Genomic DNA, 19,179 nt, shown 5'->3' with positions numbered 1-19,179 from the left:
GAGAGGACTCTTTGTCCAGCATCCACTTAATCACTTGCCCATTCACTCCATGTTGGAGCAGTCTGGGCGGGCTATATTAGATGCATCTGATCAGGCTCTGTGTCTCTTACTCAGATCCTCACCCTGGGAGAGTTCTATTAAATTCAACTTCTCGATCTTGGTTCTTCCTGTGGTGCTAGGAAATATCCAAGCTGTCGCCCTGAGGGACATTTTTGTTCAGGCCCAGAATCGAGACAGCTCACCACCCTCTCTGCAGATAGAAGAGCCAGAATGGGAGAAGCGAAGATCCGTCAACCTGTCTGAGCTCATTGACATTTACAGGTGGGGCAGGTGTTTGACCTCATCACAATGAGAACTCCTGAGATCTCAGGTGCTGTGGAGTTTCTAAGTTTGGTTGGGCTGGTGAATGTGTGGGCAGAGGTTTGGGGGAAACAGTGCTAGCCTTAATATGCCATCTTCTGATCTGGTTAACGTGAGTGAGGAATTTTCTTCTCTTGGTAACGTAATGTGTTGATATCTATGTGTTGGTGACCATGGCGTGTGATCACCTTGCACGTAGTGTGCAAGGACAAGTATTTGTCTAGGGTTCTGGGTCAGGGTGGGGCAGGGTGAAGCTGGGGAACCTTCAGGTAGGGAGATAGACTTTTTAAAAATAATTGTTTGTAAAACTGTGCAGAAGTGTCTGCCCTACTGTTCTCCTGTATTTTTCTCTTAGTTGAAGAATCATTTTGGCAGAAGCAAGGATAGCATCCATGAAATCTTATTTTTTATTCTTGTTTATTTCTTAACTAAAAGCATGTCGTTTGTCGTATGCAGTGGATTTTACTCATTTAACTCCAGTCCTGAGTAATAATTGTCTTCATTCTTTTCTACCAGAAGTTTCAAATCATTTTCTAGCATTTTCTTAGGCAATCTGATATTATTTCAGTGAATTTGGCAGATATTAAATAGAATGGTCCCAGTTGTACAGAGAAGGAAATAGTTCACTGAAGGGTCTATCATGAGTTACTGTCCAAGCTTAGTGACAGTTTCAAGCTCCTGTCCAGATCTCCGTCTGCCTTCCCTGCCGTTCTCCTTGGCTCTGTTTTCTTCCCCAGAGTATCAAACATGAGAGATGTGGCTCTGTGGCATTTCTCCTGGGGTTTCCTTTTGAACTTGAGTGAATTTTCTAGGGATCTTGGTTTCTAAAGGTCAAGAAAATGAGATTCAACTGGAATGACAGAGTGCCTCACTTGATAAGATGATGGTGGGACATGAATTCAAGAGTATATACAAACATGTACACTGAGCGAAAAACCCAAAGTAAGTGGGTCAGGAATCCTATCCAAGCCAGAGACTAACTGTTGGGGTCTTGTTTAATTCAGTGATGGTGTTGAGCTACTCCAGACGGTGAAGGCACCAGACTCCAACTCCAGCAACCTCCTGATCACCACCAGACATGGCCTCATCCTGCTTCGGGGGCAAAATCTCACACCTTACTGGACACTGAGCCTTCAAGGCCTGCGCAGGTTTGCAGTGTGCTCCTTGTAATGTTTGCTGTAGTGATCCACTTTCCCACGGTTAAAAATTGCCCAGAGCACTTGCTTGATATCTGGAACCAATACTAGAGAAGGGAGGGAAGGAGATCCTGGTTTTCCTATTTTTCTTATTCACTGTTGATTGCTTACTTTGTTCTCACTTGCAGCCAGCCTACTCCTGGGTATTTCACTGACGATGAAACATTAGACTTCCTTCTGCAGATAGAGGATGGAGTTGGGATGAGAAAGGTAAAACATTGGGACTCAAATCAATCAAAACATATATAAAGTATATATTTTGGGTCCAGCCCTGTGCTAGGCATTGTGAGAAATAAAAAGAACCTAGGGGCTGGCCCCGTGGCATAGTGGTTAAATTTGGCACATTCCGCTTCATCAGCCGGGGTTTACAGGTTCGGATCCTGGATGCAGACCTATACCAGTTGTTAGCCATGCTATGGTGGTGACCCACATATAAAGTAGAGGAAGACTGGCTCAGATGTTAGTTTAGGGCTAATCTTCTTCAAGCAAAAAATGAGGAAGATTGGCAACAGATGTTAGCTCAGGGCTAATCTTCCTCAGCAAAAAAAAATAAATAAATAAATAAATAAAGAACCTAAAATATGGTCCCTTTCTTCAAACAACTCAAAGTCTGGCTAATTGGAGAAAACGAAAACTCACAGTTCAGTGTTGAAATCTATAGCACTGGACACTTTTTCTAGCTAGCCTCCTTCCTGTGCAGGAGTTCCTTCTTCTGGATTCTTAACTTACAGTTAGGCGGTAGGAACCTTCTGAAGTCTCTTGGTGGGGAAAGGTAGGTATAAATAAGTTTAATACTTCAATACATATATTCCTAAGATTTCAGAGAAGGTGGGATTCTGGGGTGGCTGGGTTGTTATGGAGGACTTAATGAAGGAGGGAAAGATGAGCAGGGCCTTGAAAGTGGAATTGTATTTCTGTGAGGAGGGGTGGAGGGAGAGGCATGCCAGGTTGGGAACACCAAGACCAGAGGCCCAGACACAGGATGGATGGCTTGTTCCAAGGACACTGAATAGGTCTTTCTGGTTTTACGTGAGGTTGCGTATTGTGAGGATATAATGATTGGATAGACAATTTTCATTCCTTTAACATTATAGGCAGAATTAGAGTTTTAAAATTTCTTTTTATAATTGACCTAGCTTTTTGGTGAATCTTTACTGTAAAATGTGTATTTATATATTGCACACTGTTCCCTGAGAGTGAATTCAACAAACAGTTAATCATCACCTCTGATGTGTGCCAAGTTCTGTGCTAGATATACAGATGATGTCTATGGAAACATAATGTTAATGAAGATAAGGCCACTGTCTTGTGTAGCTCCTAGTCATTGGGGTGCCTGTTCGCACACAGCTCTACCCCATCGTGGTAAGTGCTGTAATGGAGGTTCACACATGCGATGGGGACGTGGGGAGCAGATAGAGTGAAGGGAGTCAAGACATGCTTCATGTTGGTTGGGGTTGGTTGTGCAGAATCATGAGAGCAGAGAAGAGGTTTGCTGGATGGATAGATAAGGATGGGCTGAGGGGCGTTCCCGCCAGAGAGATCAGAATGAAGTCAGCTGATGGAGGGCCCTGAAAGCAAGGCTGCAGAATTTGGATGAGGTATGGGAAGCAGGAGGGTTATTGGTCATGAGCAGAGGACAGAGCCGATGATACAAGTGTCACTTCACGGAGAGTCTTCAGCAGTGCTAGACAGGAAAGAAGCAATGTCTGATTGTATTTCAAAGGAAACTCAGATAGAGACTGCAATTTTCATTGGCATTCCTAGCAGGATAAAGGGAGAAAGGTATAGTGTATAGGTTGGTTAAGAGCTGAGATGCTGAGGGTTCAGACCTGGATTTTAATCCTGGCTCCACTACTTATTGGTGACCTCAGTCAAATTACATTATCTCACCTAGCTACAGTTTCTGCATGTATAAAACAGGCGTAATAATACTGCCTACCTTCATAGGGTTATTGTGGCAATTAAATGAAATAATGTGTGGGGCTGGATAAAATTTTTTAGTGCAGTGTCTCTAGACTTCTTGTCTCCCCAAGACTACCTACCAAAGAGAATCTTGAACTTCTAGCCTGTTTGCCCCCTCTGCTTGCTCAGAGGAGTTTGTCTCTCCAGGTGGTTCCAAGACCTTTTGTGAGGCAGAGTCTCAGCATGGGCAGAGAAGGGCGGGACCGAGAGAGTGGAAGAATAGGGACGTGACTGTCGAAAGAGATGCAGTCCTTCCACTTATTGAAGAACAGAGACACTGAGGAGAGAAGCTGAAAGACACTGGGGCTGGAGGTAGACGGGGGAGCTTCTTGGGGATTTTGGCAAATGAGAGGCTCTAGAACTGTGAGGTGTGAGGTATTTGGGGTGAGAAGGAGATATAAGTGCTGCCAGGGATTATGAATTCAGTCCCCTTAATTATCCTTTGAGAGATACAAGCAAGGAGTGAATTTTCTCTTCATTTATTTTTTTGTCTGTTTTGACCATGCTCTTTTAAATTTGAGACTACCCTAGGGCTGAGCTGTGTATGCCATGATATCAGTAGAGTCAAACACACAAAGCTTTTAGCATGGGGCATAGGACACAGTGTTCACTGAGTCCTTGTTCCCTGAGTGGGTGCTGCGGTCGTGGGAGGGAAGGAGCGGAAATGAGGTGCTGCTCTTGGCATCTGGTTTCAGCACCACCCCTTCAGAGTGGCTGCTGTCTCTGTCTGTAAACACGGAGCAGCCTCAGTCACTTCCTGTCTCTGAGCCTCCATTTTCTCATCCATAAAATGAGCGGTAGACTTATTCCTACTCGGGAATTCTACAGTCCTTTAAACTCTGCGGAATGGGAACCAGGGCTGCAGACATTTGAGTCCCGGTCCCTAGTTGGCATTTAATGCTCTCTGAACAGCCAATTTGTTCACATACAATAAGCTCAACCTGTTAGTATATGTATTATTTGAATGTCTGTGGGGTTCTGTTTGTGTGTGTGTTTTCTTGGCCTGCTGCCTTTCTGAGGATGGGCCGTACTCACTGTCTTCTCTTCTGCAGATGGTGGTGGTGGATGGGGACTCTGGCTCTGTTACTTGGAGTTACAGTGCTCCGTGTCACATGAAGGAAACACCAACCACCTCAGCGGTTACTTCAGACCAGAAGTCTGTCTTCCTCTTCTGGGCTGAAGGGCTGTCAGCTGCATCTCCCAATTCCGTGAGTGAGCCTGGGAGGGTCCCGTTGTCACTTTGTCAGATGGCAGCTGCCCTGCAGGGCTGATTCGGTCTGGAGGTATTATTAGACCAGCCACGGTCCCGAGTGGTTATGGGTAGAACAAAACAGTGGGCAAAATGGGAACCTGCTTCCTCCTGAGCTGTGCTCCTCGCCTTTGCCTTTCAGCCAAGCAACGTGAAGGCTGATAACAGCCCCTGGCTACCGGCTACTGACAGTGGGAGGCTAGATAAAAGATAAGACGTCTTCTCAAGACACTGGGTCCAAATTCACAGATGGTTCCCATATGTGCTATGGTTGTTGAAGAGAAATAATTATGACTGGTCTGGAATGGGCAGGGAGGCTGGGCTTTGAGGTGAATAAACTGAGACTGCAGAAACAGGTGTAGGGGGCAGGGATGGCACAGCAGGTGGAGAAGGACATTGACTAGGCTGAAGTTCAAAGTTCACCTCAGGGAATTATGGGAGAGAAGGTCCGATACATAGAAGGCAAATTTTAGAGTGTCTTAAATACCATCCTGCAATATTTTAATGGGTTGATGAGGTGGGGGGCCACCTATGACAGGTGCCTGGGAGTTTTCAGTAAGATCCACCCTGATTGAGTTCAATTAAATACATCTTGACCAGCACCTGCTACGTGCCAGGCCCCGTGTTCTCTGTAGGGCCCTAAGGATGAACCGGAAACAGTGCTGGCCCTCTGGAGGAGAAGATGGATGGTCCTCGGATGATGGGGGGAGCCCGAAGGAAGAAGAGTCCTGAACTCATGCACTGTGTGCTCTTGGACAAGTCACTTCACGATTCTGAGCCACATGCTGTTTATCCATTGATGAAGATGCTAATGTATTCCCTCATTTTGAGGATCAGATTTGCTTAAAATCTAGATTATAGTCCTCGCTCTGCTATGCCCTCACATGTGACCATGAGCAATTTATCTAACATTTTAGCTTCCTGGTTTCCTCATTTGATATGGGACCAGCTGACTCTCAAATGTAAGCATCTATAAATGGCCACAAGACAAAGGCGTGTTACAAATCCTCTAATAGAGCTACAGATAGGAAGTTTAGACGGAGGCACAAAAGGAGAGCGATATTAATTTTGTCTAGGGTGATGAGGGAGCTTTTCATGAAAGCGTGAAAGAGGTGGCAGTCAGGTTGGGTACCCAAGGATGAGAAGTGTTTTAAAATGTGGAAATGGGCTAGAGAGGATGGTTAGACAGTCAAAGGGGTAAATAAGATTGGCAGAGGTTAGAACAAAGTGAAGCATGTGCTTAGGCAATACTTAGACATTCTTGAAGAGTGGGGTGGGCAGGTAAATAACTGTAGGAGAAGGCTAGAAAAGGCAGATTTGGGTTAAATGATGTAAGACCTTCGTTTCCATGCTAAGGAATTTGGGCTCCATCCTGTAGGCATCAAGGAAGAAATTTGGCTGTTTTCTTGTCTTGTTAGCTGAGCCAGAGATCTGTCCCATCATGCCTGGGATCCTCAGGGTGTGTGGAAAAAGCCTACTTCTGCCTTGTGGGCATGTGGTGGGAGTGTGGCTGCAAGCTTCCCGCCCACGTTTCTCCTCGCTTAGTGAACTTCCTCCCATGCTAACAATATGGGAAGAAGCAGGGGTGATATTCATCCCTTGAGATTCCATTGCCTCCAGTAGGGGAGCCCCAAGATGGTCCCAGGGAAGGGACTCAGGAGCTCAGTAGAGCAGCCATTTACTAACCTGTACACAATATTTCTGTGTACAACTGCACACACACGTGCCGAATATCATCCCTGCACAGAGTCCTGCTGGTAAGGGAAGTTCCAGTGTGCATTTCTTCTGCTGTGGGGACTTGGGAGACTGACACTCAGGCCTTGGATTTTTTGCTTTATAATTAATGACTTGCTTCTGTCTGGTCAATGTTCTGTTTATGTTGAGAACTGATAAGATTTTTGTGATTTTTAGCTTGATACTTGCTGTTGGCTTTAATATCCAGTGAGAGGAAGTGTCTTTGGCTCACTGTGTTTTTCTACATAGATTTTGTCTTTACAAAGCCCCACCTACTGCAGGGGATGAACCAGTATTCTAGTACTCCTGTAGGCAGGAGACTGGGAGGTCCCTACATCAAACTTCTCTCCTGGGGTATGCACATTTCCTTTCTTCTTTCTTTTTTTCTTATAAGGGAGAAGCATTTTCTAGCTATGGTGGTTTGAAGAAGTTAGTGATTAGTCAGTGTTTTGAGCTCTTTGAAATATGTCTCTTGTGTATGGGAGTTTCCCTCAAACACATCAGTCTTAGCATCTGAGAGGAGTGAGTAATCACCACTGTCCCCTCTGCCTTTTTCCTCAGAGGACCATCATTTGTGGGAATGTAGAGTTACCTTTGCTCTTCTTGTTTGCTTCTCATTGTCAGGATGTCATCCCAGGAACTGAGCCCCCCAGCCTTAACCACCTTTACCTCCTGCATCCAGCATTCCCCTCGATTCTTCTGGATCTGGCCAATGCCACAGGCACAGTGACGGCTTCAGAGGGTAAGTCCCAGTGACGGTCGGGGTCTGTGCACACAGATGAGGGGAGAGGATGTGCTGGCTGTGTGCGAGGATACCGCTGTCCCACCAAGGGAAGGATGTGTGCGTTCAAGCTGCAGCAGGAGGTGTGTACTGAGCTGCTCTCAGCATTTTCCCTGGTGTCCCTGGTGGCCGAGGCCATTGCTGGAGTGCTCCCTCTGGGAGGAGCTCCCTCACACGGTGAGGACCCACAGCCTCTGAATATGCTGAAAGCTGAGGGGAAAGTGTGTTCCATTCCCAAAGGGTTCTCAGGTGGTAATGATTGATGCAGCCACTCACTCAGCAGGCATTTATTGAGCATCAGCTATATGCCAGGCACTGCACCAGGGGCTGGGAATACAAGTAAGACTAGTTTCTTCACCCTCTAGGAGCTTAGGACTTGGAATTAACTGCGAGCGATATGATGGAGGTATAGTGTTTCCTCCGGGCATTAGTTTAGGATCAATGGAGACTCTCTCTGGACTAGTAAAAGTAAACATGCCCATTGCATAGGAATTGGAGCCAGAAGAAAAATCAAAAGGAAAAAGAAAAATTGCTAATCTGACCACTTATCACCACTGTTAACATGTTGGAATTATTCTACTTTATATCTGTATCTAAATAATATATAGCAAAACTGGGATCATATATTAGGGATCCTTAATTCAGGAAACCAAAGTCCTGGAAACTCAGCCACTGCCACCTGCTGGTCTGGATGTGTCTGATGTTCGCCTCCTCAGAGACTCCTTGCCTCAGGCTGGCCTCAGGCAATCTGCCCTTCCTGCTGGGGGAGGAGTCGGGAGACCAGACTGGCCACTTTTCTTTATTTTCTTCTTTCCATGTTCTCTTGCCATTCAAAGAGCTGCTCTCTCCTTACAAACTCATTTGCCTTGAAATTGAAGCTAGTGCTCGTGACTCTGATTTATTGAGATACGCTGGAAAGAACAGCTGATCTGGAACTTGCAAGCACACCTGTGGTGGGGGCCATGGTGGGGGAGATATCAGCTTGCAGAATCCTATGATTGGATCTAAATGAGCTATTTTTCAATATTAGCATAAAATATTATTCAGTGCACATTAAATAATGGTAATTAAGAATCGAGACTAAAAATTACAACATCTATTTTAAAGATGAGGCAAAATAAACACTGGCTAGGTCAATAGCTAATATGAACATGTAGTGACAATCTAGGAATTCTTAGAATTTCTAGTTTGTTGTGCTCACTTTTCTACTGAATTGTCACCACAGTTGGCATATCTTCTCATTTCCTGATTTGGGGCTTTCTTAGAAACAGCTTTAGAGAAGGAAAGGTACAAAGGCTGAGAAGGATGTGCTGCTTCGCCAGCATCCAGTCATTCACCACTACGCACCACCGTCTAGCTCAGTGCCTTGCATTTATTAGGTGCTCAGTAAACTTCTTAATGAATTAGTGAATGAGTAAATGAATGAATGAATCTAGTTGCTGAACCAAACCCCTCTCCTGTTAGCAGAAGTTTTCTGTCCTTGTTAATTGCTCTTGTTTTTGTTCTTCCTCAGTTGGAATCAATGACCTCTGGAAAGATGCCTTTTATGTTACCAGGACAACAGGGCCAAGCTCCGAAGGCCACCCAGCACCCCTGGTGGTCAGCAAGCTTAGTCTACGGTGGGCGATGATGGAGGGCCAAGTGGTCCAGCTAAAGGAGACCACCCCCAAAATTGGCCGTGGGGAGCTGCGAAGGTTCCTCTCTAGGATAAAGTTTATTGATTCTCCCTACCGGGTGAATAGCTTCTGAAAGAAATATTTGGTCACTATTGAGGGTTTAGGACAAGTACTACGAACTCCAGGTTTGCTTTTTAGAAAGTAGGGAGAGTGGAGCCTTCCTGAGTAGCTGGTTATCAGGAACCCGTTGTTTGAGACCAGTGCTATTTTCTAAGGGTGCTTCATGACCATTAAGAAATGGTACCATCTCCCTTCGTACCTCCTCTCTAGGGGACATTTGGAAATGCAGGGTCATGGTTTTTATTGTCCCAGTGACTGAGGGGGTGGATACTACTGGTGTTTCTGGGAGGGGCTAGTGATGCTAGCATCATGCAGGACTGGTGGCGGTTACATACTGCAAAGAACTGTCTTGCTCAGATTGCTAGCCCTCCCTACCCTCCAAAGACTATGGTCTAGTTCAGTGTTCAAGAGATTATCATGGAAAAAGGTAAAAAGTCTCTGGGTCTTTTTGGAGGGACACTCATGAACTATTGGGGCTAGACAAAGGACAGGAAAATAAAGGAAATATTCCGACCTTTAGGTTTCCTTCATTTCTCTGCCAGGAAAAAAGCTAAAGTCACTGATACTCGCTCCTTTCCCCTAGATCTAGTCTGATGGAATCCTCAGTTTCAGAAGTGAACTGAATGGTACTGTCTCTCCTGGTCGTGTAAAATCCGTTCTTTGGAGAGAAGGAAGACTCCTTCGGCCCCGTTTCGCAACCTCTGGGTGATGGTTGCACAGCACTTTGGAAGCCACATTGGACTTGAGAACGGCATGATCCATTTGGCTGGGGTATCTTACCTGCTTTTTCAGTCCCTGCATTAACACCCCCTAAGCACTCTGTGTGGATAGTTTGAAAATGTGAATCTTTTAAGTGTTTTATTTTTTGTGTCTAATTTATAAACTCTTGCTGGGAAATTCCAGTGGAGTTCTTCACTGGAACATTTTGTTTTGCATTATGCCATGTGTGTGTATTTTTTAGTGTCTTGATGAAATATTTTCTAGATATGTCCTAAGCTCCAAGGACTTGGTTTCTTATTCTTCTGAAATACGTCTGGGTTGTTTGATCATCTTGAGACTTCCAGATGGCCTACCTCGGATTCTGAGGGCCACCTGTCATTTCTCTCCTTATCCCCTCCTGACCTGTACCTTGGTTTCTTCCCAACCTTAGCAGCAGTGAGAAAGACTGAGAGTGGGGACGGAGTTGACTATCCTAGTATTTTCATCTGTTTCTTGTCTTACACATCCTGTCTTTTCACACTTTCCATCTCTATGTATTTAGTGACCATAGATGTTCCTATCCGAAGGGGAGCAAGAGAAATATAAATGACCCACCTCTGACAAGGTCTTATGTTATCACGTGCTTTTGGTTGTTCCACCAGTCATGACCCTTTTTACTGCAGTAACCCCAGAAGTGCTCATGTGTGTGCTGTCCTCAGCTTAGCGGAGAACTGGGAGTCAGGCCCATTGAGGCAGGTGTCTGTGTCCCTGCTTCATCTCTGCTCTGCTTTCTTAGCATCTTCTTCTATTGGGCGTCCTCCTTACTGCCTCTCATTTTGCTCTCTTTTATTCAGGGATGTTTTTGCTTTGCTTGCATGAGAGCAAAGCTGTTTCTGGACTTTTACTCTTGCTCCTTAAGTCCAGTATGCAACCATTTTGCCCTGCACATCTCCTTCCTGGTAGAGCCTTTGAAGCATTCTATTTCGAGAAAATTCCTGTGTAAATACTATAACTTTTAGAATTGGTTGAGTTCTTTAGAATTATCTCCAGTGCTTACTTCTCCCTTCTTCTGTATAAATATGTTACTTCTATTAAGTTATCTCCTAAACTTCTAGGTCGTTGTTTATGTAGCAGAAAATCCCACGTTAGCTGGTGGAGAGCTGCTTTTCTTCTTGAATAATTTTGACATGTCATCCCCGAGTGCAACTCAGGTTCTCCCTTTACTTGAGCCTGTATCTTTTTAGCTTGTGTTAATAAAGGAATTCCAGAAAATTCCAAGATTACAGAAAATTAGGGATCCCCAATTTAAAGGGATATATATAAATTGCCCACTGGAAGGCTTTATGACATAACAGGAGGTTGGTAGCAATAGCTCCACGCTGGCATGTTGCCTGGCCTGCAGATTGGCCTTCCAGGTTTCTGGGCGGCCCCCTGCCTTAAGCCCCTAAAAGCAAATTTGGTTTCAATGCTTTAGAAAGCATGTGTGGGTCCAACTTATTGTAAACTTGGGGGAACAATTAGAGGATACCCAAGTGTGGGCATGATTCCAGTTTTACTTCTAGATTTGAAGCTCCCTGGGTAGAATAGCCTAGGATCTAGTTTGCTCCAGTAGAGAATTTCTAAGGACTAATTTATAGTCGAGTGAACACCTGAAACTTGGGTGCTGGTCCTGTGGCCTGGGCTGAGCCATCTATGCCTAAACCTGGTTCTCTGCCACGTTGAGGCTTTCTGGGAAGCCAGCCACTTTTGGCAGGAGTAAAATGAAAAGTAAAACAGTACCTGGTTTGGGGGGATTGTTTTGGGCAGAAGACTGCATTTATGCTGGGTGAGTCCCAGAAATACATAAGAAGAAGCTAGAAAACCATAACATCCCTAAATTCTTCATAGTATGTTGGCTAACTAAGCATAGCTTGTTTTGACTGTGTTAAGTGTGAATCTCTCCTTGCTAGACACAGTACAAGCTCTTGGTTTCTGCTCCTTCTTGCCGCCAGTACAGAGGGTGTAAATGGTGGCTCAAGACTGCGGAAGCTTCGTCTGACCGGTGTGGGTGGTGGGGTCTCTTGTCAAATGTGTCCCTAAGCTTTCTTCTCCTTGCAGGCAACCACCCACCAGATATCTGAGATGGGAAGTGCTCTTTTCTTTCCCCACTCCCAGCATGGGGTTGCCAGTAAAGCCAGTATGACCACTACTTAGAAATAGTCATGACTTCTGCAAATGCAAGGGTCTTCCTCCTCCCAGTCTCTCCTCTTTCCTTCCCGTCCAAACCCCTCCACCTTAGACAACATCCTCCCCCTCCCACAGATGGTCCCTCCTCACCCGGTTCTAGTGTGGTATGGTGATACCAACCCCCTCGAATGTGACTTGCTATCCTTACTGCCCATATTAAAGAAGAGCCAGCTGGTATATTGTCAGGAGGCACTATTTAAAATGTGAATTGTTACAGAACAAATAAATACTACGTACGGGAACATACTTGTGCCATTGTCATTCTTCTTAGCCATCTGGGATGGCTTGTTTTCCCTCAAGGAAAAGAGAAAGGGCAAATGGATGGATGAGAAGGTGGGGACAAAGAGAAGATCGTATGACACAGCCTTGTTCCCTGGGGAAGTCTCCTGTGTGGTTCTCCACCAGGGAACCGCAATCCTATCTGAATAGCCTCAGTGGGACATTTCTGGAAGTGGAGCTGTCCCTGTGTGCTGTAGGAGCCTTCTCATGGACACTAGTCTTCTGATGGCTTCTAGGATCATATTTAATTAAACTTTCATCAGGTGCCTACTGTGTGGATGCAGGACACTGTAACAGGCAGTGTGGAGGACATCTGTCCTCTGTGTCAAAGCTCCTAGTGGTGTCAAAGCTCCTTCGTCTTCCATTCTGTGACTTCCAGGAAAATTCAAGTGCACCGTGGAAACCTGAGCCACAGTCAACTACCATTGATTTGCCCACCTCCATTCCTCCAAATCCCAGACAGGTGACCAGATTGAGAAGCCCCTGAAGGGCAGGAACTGTGTGTTACTCCTCTTTTGATCTCCATTGCTTAGCCCAGGACCTGGCTTATAACAAGCAATCTGTAAAGGAGAGGGGATTCTGAACGCGGGAGATATGGGGGATGGCGAAACAACACAGCCATGAGGGAGCAGTGCACACCGGGCACGCATCCCTTTGGACTCGTACCTTAAGATACCCTTGTTCTTAGCCTCTAAACACCATGCTCAAGAAACAGACTTCGGCTTAAACATGTGTTGATAACAAACACACAAGTAAGGTTGGGCTCAGCCTGCTCTCCAAACCCACTTACTCCTAACACTGTTCTTCCTCTACAGATGACCCAGCCACCTCTTCTTTTAGCCCCTGGCTGGGCCCTTGTCGAAATCCCTTGTTGTGTAGCTCTGAGTAGAAGTCGACTCCTTCAGAGACAGAGTGGATGGGCTGATTGTGATACTGGTGGTAGCTGGTCAAAGGCCCCCCCGGGTGAGCTGCACTTGACAGTTGCTGAAGGAAACACCGGTGGTGACGTGGGAGGCTGCTCAGGTTTCCTTTGAAGCTCTTACTGTGCTTGCACTTGAACTCCAGCACCAGCCTGGTGTATGTGTTGAAGGTGGTGACAGCCGATGCCATGCAGCAGGTGAAGGAAACCCAGGCCATGCTACGGACAAACACACAAAAAATGTGCAGTAAGAATCTGACTTTCCTACAGGTTTGAAAGAAGAATACCATGATCCCTTCCTACTGATAGACGAGGCTGATGCCTTTTAGGGATTTAGGGACCTGAGTTTGCTGTCTTCCACCACATTGCAGGTAAAGAACTATGGGCAAGAGGACTTAATTTGGTCTGTCTTAGGGTCCATTCTGAATGTTCCATAGTAACAAAGAATAACTCATGTAGTGTTAAAGTCAGACTAGGAGTTGAATGGATTCATTTTCACGGAATGAATCCGGTGTACTTCCTCCCTCCCCCCTCTTCAAGATTCAAGAGTTTCCTTTACTGAGATGCTGGGAGTGATCTTCCCTCTTCCATCTTCCTTTGTTTTGAGTTTAGCAGTCTTAGGGTCGACAAAGTTGAGCTCTGAGAGTCGTTCAGGAAACATTTACTACAAATATGGAGGTATAGGTTGTACGAGTGGAATTTGCCTCTTATGAAAACAATGTGGTTCTTGGCTTAAGGGAGTCTATAATGGACGGAAGAGAAGCCAGAGATTGAGAGATGCTGGATGGATTCAACAAAGAAAACAAACACATTCCTAAAAACTTGGAAAGTCAAACCCCTAAATCTCCCCATGTTTCTGGGGAGAAACAGGAAGTTGTGTGAGGTTAGTGAGGGATTCCATGAGGCCAAGTGATGGTTAAAGCCAGGCCATGTGCTGGTACTGCGTGTACCCATCTGCTGCCTCCCACAGACTACGTAGACTCAGGCTGAGGGTGCTTCTGATGGGGGTTTTGTGGTCTGAGCGCTGCAGTTGTAATGCCAAGAAAGGGTTGAAAATAGACAAAAGGTGAGAAATGATAGGTCTGGAAAACGAGCTAAATTGATAGGGTGGCTGATGGAGCAGACCAAAGGCCCCTGAATCAAATAGCACATATTATACCATGAGAAAAGGGGATCGGATCTTGTAACAGACGTGTATAGGTTTCCATATTGCCTCCGTTAGCATGGAAGCTCAAGCCCAGCGCTGTCTTTTCAGCACTGTTAAGGTACTTCACTCCTATCCCAGGCAGTTAATGTAAGTCCAAGTTGGCACCTGTGTGGTGAAAGGGAGTGTGTTCTTCAAGGAGAAAGTGAGGAACTCTTAAACAAAGGGCATGTTTACCGTGAATGTGTTTGTTTTGTTATGGTTGCTGCTTCTCTCTTTTTAAGAGAAAATCTCAACTGACCCCTTAGTTCTTAAAAGGTTAGAGAATGGCTGGTAGGGGAAGTTTTATTTCTAACACAGTTTGGTGGAATAAGAATGGAGGTTACTTTTCATTACAGGATAAAAGTAAGCCACTCACAGGGAATAGAATTCAATTCAAATTTCAAGGCTAGTTTTCCATTTCTCTGTCCTCCAATACCTTGAATCATAAAATATATAAAATATAGAGCATTATTTCCATAAGCCATACAAAATCAGTCTTATTTCCCGAGGACAACATACATAGCAGGTGAAGAAGCAATTGCTATAGCTGTATCAGCAGGAAAACTGGACAAGGCAACATCCTCACAAAACAAGCCAGAGGCATCCTCTCTGTACCTCTTCAGAAGGTGGGGAAAGAATGGGTGTGGCCTGATGGTCTAGCCCTCTGATTGACTGACAGACTCCTGAGATGAGGGATGAAGAGAAGGCAGAAGGACACAGAACAAGCATGTAGAGGGTAGCAAATCTAGGGGGCCGGCCCCATGGCCTAGTGCTTAAGTTCAGCGCACTCTGCTTTGGCAGCCCAGGTTTGCAGGTTCAGATCCTGGGTGCAGACCTACACCACTCATCAGCCATGCTGTGGCGGCGACCCACATCCAAAATAGAGGAAGAATGGCAACAGATGTTAGCTCGGCAAATCTTCCTCAGTGGAAAAAAAAAGAGTAGCAAATCTGATGAACGTTGGCTAGGGAATGGGCTAAAAGGTTCAGGAGATGGTTAAGTACTTACTAGAAGGCCCAGCCATAATTCCAAGCATGTGGCCTCCAGTCTTCTGGACCCATGTTGGCAGTTGCCTGGAAGACTTGTGAATACATCATATGGGCCACCATCCCCAGAAGACCTACAGAGGGAAGAGGAAGGCAGCACCCTTAGAGAAAGGCAGGCGTTGCCATCTACAGGGAGTATGGTTTTGGAGAAACGTCTTCATTTTGCATCAGGTGCAGCCTCTGTTGAGGCGTCCCATTACCCATATGCCACCACATTCCCAGGGAGATGAATCTGCAATGGGAGCTTCTCCTTGAGTGCAGACCTTTGCGATAGCGTCCCCCAGCCTCTAGGTTTAGAGCTATGGAAAAAGTTCCTGAGTTGATGCTCCACTCAGGGCTGCTGCTCCCTTTTACTTCTTCCCACTAAGACCCACAGTGTGAGCTTTATTCTTGATCTTTTCTAGGCATCTTACTTTATCCAACAAAGTCTTGAAAAGCTGTGTTTATGTCACAACTGAACAGTAAAACCAAACTGTATTTTACATATTGAGAAAACTTGCAAATAATAACCTAGAGAGAAATCATTTTGCAAAGTACATAAAGATCTAATATAAAATTTTACATGTTATTTCCATTTAAAATTAAAGAGGCTATAATGTATCTCCTACTTCCATTCTTTATATTGCCTTTGGGCTCCTCCTTCCTGCCCTGGGGACAGAGGCTCAAGCCTTCCAGCTCTTGCTTCAAAGGCTGCTGAGGACAGCCACCCTCTACAGCTCGAAGGTGCTCACCTGACAGGACGGAGGAGATAGCTGAGAAGGCGCTCAGCTTGAGCCCACAGCCCGGGTTCCCCGTGAACAGCAAGTCCGTTAGTAGGAGGAGGAAGCTGATGAATTCAAGTCCGATGTAGGTGAAGTGGGCTCCCAGTGATAACCATAGGATCTCTGTCAGAAACCAGAGGAAGAACCACCCTCACCCTGACAGTTAACTCAACAAACGGTGAACAAACGATGGCTGTGAGGAGCGAAAAGCCTCACCGAGTCATAGAAGGGGAGAACGAGACAGAGCAGAAAGCAGCTGGGGCATTCCTTCATTTGGGGTCCTTTGCTATCATCTCACAGCTCCCTCTGCTCAGTGTCCAATATACAATCAGGTAACCTTGATGGACTATATATACTGTTAGGGCGATTTGAGAAGAAATCATCCAATTTTCACAAAATCTTGCAGGGCTGTAACTCTGCTATTTATCATTTTTGTTTCTCTTTTTTTTATTTAACTTTGGAACAATCAGTTTTGTTTCCTTTCTCCCTCCCTCCCACCCTCCCTCCCTTCTATTTTACAAAAAAAAAAAAAAAAATTATTGGAGAAAAAAAGGAAAAACTAAGCTTTCAACATGGTTACTTGGCAACAAGAGGAGGTTAGAGCTGTTGGTGGTTTTCTGTTTGTGAACTTTATTTGTCCCTACTGTTCCTTTTTTGCATTCCCGCATGTGAAGGAAAGTCAGCTTTAGAGAGAATTTGTGTGACCCTGTGGGGCTCAGAAGAAGAGAAAAGCAGGAGAGCCCAGTACAATTTAGATCCAGAGAGGCCCAACTCAGTGGTAACGAAATTTGTTATCAAGCCCACATACTTGCCACAAGCCCCAAGGGAGGGTGGGGGAGGAAAGCCTTCTCCATTAACCACTTCCCTCCAAATCGGAGAGCGGGGTGACGTGGGCCTTGCAACGTGGCAAATTCCAGTAGTCCTTTCTCACCTCTCTCGGTTGGTGGTGTGAGTTCAATGAAACTTCGGCACCTCTCCCCTGAAACACACACAAGGTATAACTTCATGGAGGCGCTTCTTGGGACAATGGGGATGAAGACTTTCCCAGGTCCCATACCTGGCGCTGCCCCATTTGTTCTGACCCAGCGCCTGCCCAGCATATAGCAGGCAGGCAACCAATGTGTGGCTTTGAAAGCAGAAAAGAATGCGTGGATGAATGAATGGCATCGTCAAGAGTCATCCAGGGTTAATTTCTCTCTCCTCAATTCCTGATAATGAAGCAGACGACATTGCCCTGAGTGTGCACACACAGGGAAATGTTCCTGGTTACTGCGTCAGGAAGAGGTAATGGGCCTAGTGTTAACCAATACCTTTTGCTGCCTGTACCACTGGTCTGAATGGCTCTAAATTGTTTCCAGGACTGGAGTTGGAGCCGTGCTAAATGGCACAATAGTAACTTAAATATAAATGCGCACACATTTATATGCCTCTTCCATCTCCTTTGTCCCTAAGCCCAAATCAGCAGAAGCAGCGGGTCGCAAATTGTACATGATTCTGGGCTTTAGAAAAACTTTATTACCAGGTGACCTTTGAATGCTTTGAGCAGTGTCCTCAGTCCAATTGCTCCTAACCCGAGGACTACACGGTAACTAATGTTCGCTGACACAATGTTCGCTTTGTGATGTGCTGACTGGTAGGGGACCTGGGAGGGTCTGTCTTCAGCTCCTGGAGGATGTCCTTACAGGATCTAGTCACCCTCTCTGGGCTTCTGTTCCCCAACCTTTTAAATTGTAACAATAGTACTTAGAACGAGAAAACCCTTCTTGTGGGGAGGGGGAGGAAGGGGTCTGAAAGGTGATCTGCTCTGATCCTTTCATCTCACAGACAGAAAACTAAGGCCTGTAGAAATGAAGTTGTTCATAAGGTCACAGCTAGGCTTTTCTTGGTTTGTCTCTAAACAGCAATGTTAGCTCACTGGAATGAAAAATCTCATAATGTTAAAAGTCTAAATGAAACCCTTTAAGGGTATGCTATTTTAAACCAATGAGTCTACTAGACAGTCGGGAGGTGAAAAGGCAGATGACTTTTGACCTTATTAAAAGGGAGTCCTATAGGAAAGGACACAATACAGAGGTGGGAGATGCTGAGCCTGGGGGTAGCCCTGGTGGGGTGTGGGGAATGCTCTACTCCCCGCTGGCTCTTTGCCTGCATAAGATCCCTTGGGGGGGAAAAATATCAGGCACCTGGGGTGAGGAGGCTACCTGGTTCTTCCATGATTTCCTCACAGGATAGCCACATGCCACTCCGGAAGGTATGGAAGGAGAAGCGGTCATCCCCAGTCTCCCAGCTGTATTGCACCACCTCCTGGGATGATGTGTTGGGGCCGCTTCCATCCAAGGGCATCGGCACGTCAAGGCACTTGGCTGCCAGACCTTTCCCGCACAGGGGCTTGGGCACCTTCTGTGTGCCCACAAACCAGTAGCTGCTGAGCAGGGATGTTGTGGAGAGGCTGAGTGATAGCATGTTGAGGATGGCAGATAAGAATGTCCGTTGGCCAGAGAAGCCCTTCGGGAGCTCCATCTGTAACAGACAAACACGCGGAGAGAGCCTGACTTCAGAGTGTCCTTGGAGGGCTGGACACCCTTCCCTGCGGCTTTCCTCAAGCCGCTTTCCTCTAACACGATGGACACAACCAGGCGCGAGGAGTTGACCCCCAGGAGCCCTGTGGAAGCTCGGCTTCAGGAGTGGCCCAGAGCAGGCATCAGAGCGATGATGTTTATTTAAGCTGGACCTTATTATGCTAAAATGCTTATTGAGGATGATTCTGAGTAAGCATCAGATAATGACTTCAGTCAGAATGTGATTAAGCCACTGAGGCTAATATATATCAGATTGAATTGGGAGCAGTCTAAATGCTCTTGCTGGTAATTATTTTTGGTTTTGTCTTCATTAAAAGGTAGTTGCACTGACTTGCTGAGGTATTCGTTATTGTAACAATGTGAGTTTTTGGTGTCCTCTTCCCTCTGAGAGGAGTAAAGAGGGATATGTCCTATCAACGAATGTTAAGCTGGATCATCCAGGGAGGGTGGTGCAGGTAGAGGCTTT

General features: G+C 45.7%; 2 protein-coding genes across 2 annotated transcripts in view; one reads left to right on the top strand and one right to left on the bottom strand.

The window, feature by feature from the left end:
• FAM234B (family with sequence similarity 234 member B) overlaps window positions 1-12,180 on the top strand; it is a 34,877-nt gene extending 22,697 nt beyond the window's left edge. The window contains exons 7-13 of the mRNA XM_058558726.1: window positions 180-321; window positions 1,365-1,508; window positions 1,685-1,766; window positions 4,571-4,726; window positions 7,126-7,243; window positions 8,796-9,016; window positions 9,602-12,180. Coding sequence (XP_058414709.1) covers window positions 180-321; window positions 1,365-1,508; window positions 1,685-1,766; window positions 4,571-4,726; window positions 7,126-7,243; window positions 8,796-9,016; window positions 9,602-9,607 — 869 coding nt within the window. The 3' untranslated portion in view covers window positions 9,608-12,180. The remainder of the gene's footprint in view (window positions 1-179; window positions 322-1,364; window positions 1,509-1,684; window positions 1,767-4,570; window positions 4,727-7,125; window positions 7,244-8,795; window positions 9,017-9,601) is intronic.
• Window positions 12,181-13,014: 834 nt separating this feature from the next.
• On the bottom strand, window positions 13,015-18,663 carry GSG1 (germ cell associated 1). The gene is made up of 5 exons (XM_058557591.1): window positions 18,336-18,663; window positions 16,943-17,113; window positions 16,105-16,257; window positions 15,336-15,447; window positions 13,015-13,360 (listed from the first exon to the last, which is right to left on the bottom strand). The coding sequence occupies exons 1-5, from the start codon at window positions 18,652-18,654 to the stop codon at window positions 13,015-13,017; spliced, it is 1,101 nt and encodes a 366-aa protein (XP_058413574.1). The 5' UTR covers window positions 18,655-18,663.
• Window positions 18,664-19,179: the final 516 nt, after the last annotated feature.

This window comes from Diceros bicornis, chromosome 17, assembly GCF_020826845.1.
Source record: "Diceros bicornis minor isolate mBicDic1 chromosome 17, mDicBic1.mat.cur, whole genome shotgun sequence".
NCBI classification, from domain to species: Eukaryota; Metazoa; Chordata; class Mammalia; order Perissodactyla; family Rhinocerotidae; genus Diceros; species Diceros bicornis.
The sequence above is the reverse complement of the archived record's forward strand: the minus strand, read 5'-3'. Positions and strand labels throughout refer to the sequence as shown.